Here is a 9,797-nt window from a genome sequence, read left to right as displayed (position 1 = left end):
TGACACTATCACCACAAAATCTGTCCACTTCCTGTACACAGTTTGCAGCGCAGCGTTCGTTACGACGGCGATATACACATGCTCTTCCGTCGGGACGTCGCAACATGTAACGTCACTCATCACTGAAGATAACAGTTCTCCACCTTTGCAATGGCCATGGGAGATGTTGGCGACACCGCTGTCTGCGTTGTTGCCGATGTTGACGTGTAAGGACAGGTCCTTGCAAAGGTCCTCTGGAGGGAATACCAGCCTCACGTAAGCGGTTCCTCACAGTCTGATCAGAAATTGTTCTGAGTCCTGGCACTACCGATGTTGTGGAGGAGGATGCTGCGGTGAACCTGTTCCGCAAATGTCTAAGCCGAATAAACCTGTCCTGAGCGGGCGTGGTTACACGGGGTCGATCTGACCTGACTTGTTGACCCTTGCTTCTGATGCCAAATTCTTGCTATGATACTCTGTGACAGATTAAGTTGCCATGCAGACTGAGACTCCCCAGCCTCCAAATGACCAATCACATTGTTGCGCTGAGCCGCAGTAAGTCTAGGCATGACTTTAACACCAAATTTAGGATGGTCAACTGTCGCAAGAGCATTGAAACACGCACACGCACACGCGCGCACGAACGCAAGCACACACACACGCATGCACACCACACACCCGACTTTTATTGGAAATAATGTGTGCGGGGTTTAACGGCTCTAAATGTGCGTGCTAAAGGAAATGTATGAATTTCTTCCCGTTCACAATTTATTGCATTTATTAATGAAAACCGATTTGAGTTTTGGCGAGTTGTCCTCAATGACAATGGATTCAACCTCGGAAATGTGTGCAGACAGTTTTTCACCATAGATATACTGATTACATAGACCTCAATGATTCAGACTCGAAAAGTTACATTGGGAAATACTATCTGTGCCTTTCTTTTGTTTAGTTGTTTATGTATAATCAAATATCATCTTCTGTAATGGGTATGTGTGTTGTGTGTGTGTGTGTCTGTGATCAAAGACATTGTACCCGTGTCTAGAATCGAACCCGTGTATTTGGTGTGAATAGCAAACGCATTAACCACTAGCCTACCTCACCGTCCCGCAACCACCACCTGTCCTAACTCGATGACATTTATCAGTTCTTCAAGGTTCTTTTCATTTGTTGAATATTTATTAATTTATTAATTTTGTCTTATTTTTGTTATCTAGTTATGGGCCGATGGCCAAACTTCAATAAAACAGAACTGACTTGATATTGTGCATTCAAAGTTGTAAAAGAATACAGATGGCTGACTGTCCTAATTGTTGGTATTGATTCAGACAGATGCTACCCCTAATGAATCCCTGTATCTTGTTGAGAGTTCTATAGGAGCTGGACACACCGTTGTGATCAGTCTAGTCGATGGAATTCCTTCGGTCCACTGGCGATTAAGGTTATATTGGAATATGGGATTGTACCTGCTCGAGTTTTAGTTGATTGATTATATATTTAATGAAAGTTTAATATCATGGCCGTCTTCACGGCGCAACGTTCTTAGAACATGGATGAATGTATCTGAATGGGAGGATTATAGCTGAGTTCACCGTGTCCCCTTGTCTGTTTTAAGTTAATGTCAGGCTGTGTTTTAATTCCTCCATTGCTAGGGGTCAAGTTCGGTTTGAGATATAAGGACTACATTCATTTCAAGTGTTTTGTGCTTCAGGTTCCGATTTATATCTTTGGCTTACATCTGTGAATCTGTTTCTATTAGGAACCATATAGAAACAGACTAATCGTAATAGTCTTGTATGGCGCTCATCATCCTCGATATCTCCAGGGTATACGTTCCGATACGTTCCGATACGTTCCACACTTATCGGAACGTATACCCTGGAGATATCGAAGAGGGGTGCTCATAGCCACACACATTTCCTGCCCACGGCGCTACGTACATCACCCTGGTCATAGGACATTATTGTACTTTCCTATACTCCCTGGAGATCATGCACCTGTGGTGCCTGTTAGGCGCAATGAAATATACACTCACATTGCCAGTATAACTTCATGAATACCCATTTTACAGCCTGGTGTACTGAGACAATACGGATCTTGTCAGAGGATACTACAGATGTGCACACGTTGGGACTAAAGATCCAGGCTAGAACTGATCTTCAGTAACGCATGCTCGTAACAGGCGACTAACGGGGTCGGGTGGTCAGGCTCGCTGACTTCGTTCACACATGTCATCGTATCCAAACTGTATAGATCGATGCTTATGCTGTTGATCACTGTAATTAATTACAAATCACTGCAATATAGTTTCTTACAACAGTACTCTTCATGTGATCAAGGGGCGGTGGGGTAGCCTAGTGGGTAAAGCGTTCGCTCGTCACGCCGAAGACCCGGGTTCGAGTCCCCACATGGGTATAATGGGTGAGGCCCATTTTCTGGTGTCCCACGCCGTTATGTTCCTGGAATATTGCTAAAAGTGGCGTAAAACCAAAAACTCACCTACTCACTCACTCATGTGATCAAATGTTTTTGATGATGCATGTGATCATATCTTGGCTGGATGGAGAGACGTATTACGTGAAGTGTACGTTTATGTCGATGCTAAAAATATATGTTGTGTATTTGCGATTACACGTCATCGTATAACGTAGATCGAAGCTCATGTTGTTGATCACTGGATTGTCTGGTCCAGACTCGGTTATATACAGACCGCCGCCATATAGCTGATATATTGGCGAGTGTGGAGTAAAACTGATCTCCTTCACTCATTTAATTGTTTGCGAAAATGTGAACTTTGTCAATTTGCATGATCAAACGGCGTCAGAACAAATACACAACTGCACAGTTAGCAGGTCTTATCTGACAAAAGATGTTCAGTTCTTTTAGTAATGATGGTCGTCCTGGTTGCGGGGATAAACAATTGGCGTCAAGGCGCTTTCATAGAGTCCATCCTGAAAGTCGGATGACCGTATGTCAGCAGCCAAACAACAAACCTGACCTTCATTCGAAGCAACGACAATGGTCAAGTCAGTCTTCTTATCATTCCTTCGCCATATTCTGCATTGTACTCTTGCAGCACAAGAAGGCTTGGGCGTACCCTGCAATGGTCGTCCATCCATCAAGAGCTGTGTAGAATTAATTCAACTACATATACTTGTCGTTAAAGGCAACTAACAGGATCGGACGGTCAGGTTCGTGGACTTGCGTGTCTCATGCCATTCTATCCCAATTGCGTAGATCATGTTCATCATATCAAACGATGAATTGTCTGGTCCAGACTCGATCATGTACATTTAGCTGGAATATTGGTCAGTCTGGCGGTAAAAGCAAGCCAATCCATGACTGGTACAACGTGGCTGTTCTACAGACTCAGCAGACTGAATCTGTCTGACTGGTCAACTTGACTGTGTGATGGGAGGAGTAACAGCGGCTTTCAAATGACCTCATCTGGCGGTTGACGATAATGGTCTAGGGAATCGAACCGCGCGAAAACCATGTGCCTGTGTGCCTTTCATGATGATAGTCGGTATCTGTAAACGTACTCAAAACTGTTTCACAGGGCGTATTTCAGTGCCGGGTGAAACAACGATCTCCGTGTTCTTTGACACGCCATATACACGTAGGGGTAGTCTTAAAGATTAAAGCGCCCGCTCGTGACGCTCATGACCCGGGTTCGATTCCCCACATGGATATAATATGTGAAGCCCATGTCTGGTGTCCCCGCACTGACATTGCTGGAATATTGCTAAAAGCGGCTTAAAATTTGCTCACACACTTGCAGTGTCGCATGCCCCTCACGTTCATCGTCGATGTTGACGAGTTAGACATGCCCCAAAAGTTTGTAAGATACCTAAAAAGTATGCTGTTTGGGGCAACACGCACGGGCTGTTTGTGAATTGTATGTCATAATCAAAACGCTTTTCACAATGTTTTCTATTGTTTGTTTATTTATTTTGGGGTTTTTTGCGTTTTTTTTTGTTTGTTTGTTTTTTTTGTTTGTTTTTTTGGGTTTTTTTTTTGTTTTGTTTTGTTTTGTTTTTTTTGTTTGGTTATGCGTCAGTTGATATGACGAGACTGTCTAATTTGGCTAACATGTAATTTGACAATGGTACAATTGTGCATTGTAAATCATAACACAGCTTCCAATGCATTGCGTGCGTTCGTGCGTGCGGCGTGCGTGCGGCGTGCGTGCGTGTGGCAATGTACCATAGACAAACCGTTCACGAGTTCCTCGTCGATGGAAACTTTCAAACGTTAATATTAAGAGAGGCCAAATTGTTGTTAGTATATTTCTGCAAAGGGCAGGAAAACAAATACCGAGAAATCGATAATTCAACTTGGCATCTGGAAATAATTCATAAACTGATGAATTCTGACGACAAGATATGGCTCATCTCTTTGCACGTTACAATTTTACAAGATGTAAGTAAATACCTTATAACATTTTACATTACGACAGTATGCTTCTGTTACAATTTCTTATTCTGTCGATAGGGAATAAAAAGGGAAGATTCTCCAGATTTACATTCGTTTGTTTGTTTGATTGATCTATGTATGTAAAGCCACACTCATCACTATTAAAGTTTTATGAAAACTGGTTGTACAAAACGAGTCTGGCCTAAAAAGACTAGTGCTATGGTAAAGCGCATGCTAGCTGTGAGTGAGTGCCATTTTACGCCGCTTCTAGCAATGTTCCAGTAACATCACGGCGGAGGACACCAGAAATGGGTTTCACACATTGTACCCATGTCGGTGGTATCCTTGACATATTCCGCGAAATCACGCTCTTATCAAAAGTCATAAATACTTGTAAATCGGTTTTCCTTGCAACATTATAGACGTTTGACCATGGGTTGGAAAGTGAACAGGATTATTTCCTATGGCTTGGAATGTGAGCATGATTATTTCCTATTAACGAACCGAAAGTCGGTGCCTGTCTGTCTGTTTGTTTGTTTGTTTGTTTGTTTGGTTTGGTTGTTTTCTGTTTTATTTTGTTTTTGTTTGTTTGTTTCGGGTTTTTTTAAATCAAACTCAAATTGGCTATAAACTGAAGATGTCGGTAGAGTGGCTGTTATGATCATCGTCAGACTGTGAGTGAGTGACCTTAGTTTTACGCCGTACTCGGCAACATTCCAGCTATATGACGGCGGTCTGTAAACAATTCAGTCTGGACCAGATAATCCCGTGATCAAGAGAATTGATCTACGCAGTTGGGATACGACAGCATGTATCAACCAAGTCAGCGAGTCTGCCCACCCGATACCGTTAGTCGCCCGTTACGAGCATGCGTTACTGAAGATCAATTCTAGCCTGGATCTTCATGAGTCCCAAGGTGTGCACATCTGCGTAGTATCCTTGGACAAGACCCATATTGTCTCAGGACACCAAGCTGTAAAATGGCTACGAGTGACTGAAGATCAGTCCTAACCCGAATCTTCACTGATCACGCCGTCAGAACTATTAGAACGAAGTGATTGTTTAATAATGCATGATCTGCGTCAGTAATTGAAAGGATACATACGGCCATTAGTAGTTGATGTACTATATGAGTTATAACAGATTTAAAGGTAATGTGCAAATTCGGGATCATGACATGTCTGTTGTTAGGCATAAATGTAATGTAAATTTTAGGTGCGTTAAAAAGGCGATTCACGTCAAAGGTGATCCTGTCTCAGCTAACTGCATTGTCCGAGTATGTCAAAATCTGGGTCGTGGTTACGTTTTCTTAATATGAGTGGCACTATCCACGTTCGAGACAATAAAGCTGACCAGGACCTAGGGGTTCCGTAGACTTTTTAAAAAAATTCCGATGTCTCCAGATGCAATTTTTTAAGGTAAAATGACTCCATTTATCTCCAATTATGTATAAAATAATATTTCTTCCTGCTTCGTTTGAGCAAATTTTTTTTTTCTAAAATAAAGTTTCTTTGTTTAAATTGTAGCATCTGTACATAATGTTTTGAACAAATCTGTATAAATACATTTACACATATCCGTTTATGCAAGACATCTCTGGTGAGGGTATATCACACTCAAAAGAGTGTAATATCAATACTTTGATGAACAAAAATTCAGTAAAAAAAATCATCTGATCACTGGATTGTCTAGACCAGACTCGATTATTTATAGACCGCTATCTCATATAGCTGGAATATTAGCGAGTGTAGCGTAAAACGAAACTCTTTTAAAATTTCACTTACAAGTCAGCGAAGTTTATGTTATGTCTCCTAAATATATTAATATACATTCATGCATGTAAATGAGTATAACTGGTATGTGCTTTTTTATAAAGCAGCACACTGTCCAACATGTTTCATCGCAAAAAGCACAAATCTATCTTATTGATAATTTTGAGGGTATGAAGTTTGTATTTGGCATTTCACCCCTGTTTTACAACATCTTTGTACATATTTCGCGAAAAATATCATGCTTAACATATGTCTTACTGATTTGCGCATGCACTTCATAAAAGGCCTTAATGAGTTTGCCATACTACAACAGACTGGTTATTGAGTGTACAGGTTACGAGTCACAGCACTGATCTCATTATCGTTTTCACTCACTCACTCGATTAATCATACTTACCTCCCTTTACCGGTGCGGCGTACATATCTGGCTCGTAGCAGCGTCTGCTACATGTTGCAACTACCATCAAGTATTGACAAAGATGCCGACGTCGCTGTCTAGAGTTTCTACCAGCATGTTTACCGTACAGGACCAGAGGCTGTGCCATTTGTAGGGACAAAATTTGGGAGCAGTGCCCGCGAGCGAAGCGTGTGATTAAACTGTGCTCCATTATACGTCAGTAAGTGTCTGTGTACATTTGAACCTTCTAGTCTATGAACTGTTCGTCCATTATGCTTTCTCTCACCAAGGCCAAGGGCATCTTGTGTCAGTGTCAGTGTCTCAAAGTTCGTCGAATTTGGCTGCGTGTGCCATGAACATGAAACAGTAAAAGTAATTTAATAGTTAATGCGGTAAGAAACAACTGCTTTATAAACTATATCCCGCCCATGTTACCCTGAGAGCATAACCTAAGAAAACATTTGCCTGGCTGGCCGTTGAAACTGGAGGGGCAACATCTGTTCAAAGGGAGGTAACTCTTGTTCTGGGACCTGCCAGTGGACATCCCCAATTATTTTCAAAATCAACCATACATTTAGACTTACTGTCTTTTCATTGTAGAACTAGGTTAACTATGGATTTATCAGAGCTAAAATGAATTTGGAACCAATCATGAATGCCATATTAAGACCTATTCATGCTAAATTCTGAAAGGATAACAACGGCTAGGAATCTCAACCAACCCAATTCCATTTCGAGTTATGAATTTATTTAACTCAAGTCATAAAAAGTTATTTAGTGAAGTTGCCTTGTGGAAGTAGAGTTTAATGCCTTAAAAATTTTTTTTTTTAAAAATATCCAGAATAGTTAGTCCTGCTTGAAGTAAGAGTTACTATTGAAAATCGTCAAGTTTTATTCTACTACATTTACAACTAGTCATTCTTATGTACATCTAGTTTCAGTTTGTTGCAAAAATTTTGTCTCCCAGTGTTCATATTACAGTTGGTGTAATGTGTGAGACCAAGGCATTGTCATATATCATTACAACACAATCGGTCAGATGAGTGTACAACTTCCCTAACTTGTCCAGGATTTCTGGTCATGTGAGATCACATTATACAACCAGTTCACTAAACAGAGAAACAGACATGTACAACAAATACCAGCTGGAAAATCTGAAGTTTTTTTCAATGTTTGTACAATCTTGAAAAAGTGTGGACTTTGGGCACTTAGCCTTAAAAAGCCTGGAAAATCTACTTTTGCCTTAGAAAGCCTGGGAAAGGACTTAAAAGCCTTGAATTTCAACTTAAAGTTTGAAGTCAGGGAAGTCTGTGTCTGCTAACCCATTCAACACTAAAGGCCGGTTTTCCAACTAAGACGTCACTAGTTCCCAGACACTGTAGACTAGTAAACCGGCCAGACAGTAGTCACATCAAAATGATGTATAATTTTAGGAACCAAACTAACGTTAGCCGAGAACCAAGGTGTATAGATTATTCAAGAACATCCTGTCTTCTGGTATTTAATAAGTGCCTTTCTAAACTGATGTGGTTAGCAATTCTTTGGGACACTCTCTAGGCAAACAGATTATAATGGTGCTCAGAAGTTGTGTTATTATTTTCATTAGGATTACATATGTAATTGCTTGTCTGAGTAGCCTTAATGTTTGCCCAGAAAAGCCTTGAAAAAGCCTTAAATTTAGGTCTTAAAGTTCAGTAAGAACCCAGTTTTTATTCATGTGAAATCATTTTTGACACCTGAATCAACACTTCAGAGGCTTCCAGTTTGATGAAATTAATATGTCTATTTAAAAACTAAAGATAACCCTTGTCATTCTTTTTTGTACAGGAATGTATTCTAAACAGATCTTTATGCCTCTGTGGCGGCAACTATGTCTACACAGAATTCACAGAGCAGCAGCCATACTTACATCATCCCAGTGTATGGTCTCTACAACCACAGACACTACTTCTCATGACAGCAAGTGTCCAGATAAATTGTTAGGCGATTTCCAAACCAAGGGAGCCAACCTCGGCATAACAGCAAGGAATTCATCATGGGATCTGACACCTCATATCAAGGACAGTACAATTGAAGACCTAGAGCTAATGTTCACCAAAGTATTGTTCTCTCATGAAATGCCGCAAGTTTTAGCTCGACTCAACGAACTCAGAAGACAAGGCTGTGTTCAAGTGGAATCTCTGGGCTCTGGAAACTTTAGTCTGTTTGAAGATCGACTCCTAAATGGGATTCCGTATTTAAGTATTCCCGACACTGTCAACTGTCTTCTTCCTCTCATAGACATGTATGAGACTGATACTGCTGTGATAGAAGCACTTGGACGGAAGGTCCTTGAGAGTATACAGATATGTCCACTCTCTTCTCTCGTCAAGCTTGTGTCACATCTTCAGAATCATCAGGAGACCTCGCTCCGCATGAAGATCATCCAGCACGCCTCAACCAGACTTGGCGAACAGTGGGAAGACATTACAAAGCCGTCTCTCCTCCTGTCATTGATGTATGCCGGGTACTCCATCAAGGCAACAGATGAACTGGCTCTAACACTTGTGCAAAACATGAGTGCAAAACACCTTAGTCGGGTCCTCTTTGTTTTGGCAAAGAAACAACGCCGAAATGAGCCCTTGATTCGAGCTGTGGTGAAACATTTGAATAAACAGGTACAAGACATGAATACATTGAGTTTTAAAGACTTTGCCAAACTTTTCTATGCTTGTAGCAGGCTGAATGTGTATGACACTGTGTTGCTAAGGAGTATTACTGCCAGCACTACCAGTAATCTAGAGCCAGACCCTCTAACTCTGTTGTCAATCTTGCGTTCACTGTCCGAGCTGCAGTGGAAAGATGAGACCCTCTTAGAAGGACTCACTGCTCTCTTGGAGAAAGGGCTGGAGGGACTGTCAGCAATGGACAAAGCGAAGGTAGTCATATCTATGGCCAGACTGAATTATGTCAGTCCACAGACAGATAGACTGGTGAAGGTCATCTTGTCATCTGACCTTATGTCTGTTCGAGATGAAGATCCCACTCAGTGGCTTGACCTTGTCTGGTCTCTAGCGATCCTCAAGAAGGCTGATAGTGCCATGATTGTTACAGTCCTTGACCCAAGCTTCATGGAGAATTTTCCAGGTGGGTTGATCGTAGTGTTGAGAATTGTTTTAAATCTCATAATTGATGACTGTTTCATTACAACCGCTCAGTCATCGAAAAAATTGGTTGGCATCATTTTTCAAGTC

The 9,797-nt window shown here is 41.2% G+C and overlaps 1 protein-coding gene across 2 annotated transcripts in view; it reads left to right on the top strand.

Moving 5' to 3' along the window:
• Positions 1-6,587: 6,587 nt before the first annotated feature.
• LOC137298431 (FAST kinase domain-containing protein 4-like) overlaps positions 6,588-9,797 on the top strand; it is a 29,702-nt gene continuing 26,492 nt past the window's right edge. Inside the window, exons 1-2 of one of the 2 annotated variants that reach the window (XM_067830696.1) lie at positions 6,588-6,784; positions 8,392-9,690. In XM_067830696.1, the coding sequence (XP_067686797.1) occupies positions 8,394-9,690 (1,297 nt within the window). In that variant the 5' untranslated portion in view covers positions 6,588-6,784; positions 8,392-8,393. Of the gene's footprint in view, positions 6,785-6,836; positions 6,957-8,391; positions 9,691-9,797 lie in introns of those variants that run through there. The other variant, XM_067830697.1, reaches the window with a different exon arrangement.

The sequence above is a fragment of the Haliotis asinina genome, chromosome 10 (assembly GCF_037392515.1).
Source record: "Haliotis asinina isolate JCU_RB_2024 chromosome 10, JCU_Hal_asi_v2, whole genome shotgun sequence".
Classification (NCBI taxonomy): Eukaryota; Metazoa; Mollusca; class Gastropoda; order Lepetellida; family Haliotidae; genus Haliotis; species Haliotis asinina.
The sequence above is the reverse complement of the archived record's forward strand: the minus strand, read 5'-3'. Positions and strand labels throughout refer to the sequence as shown.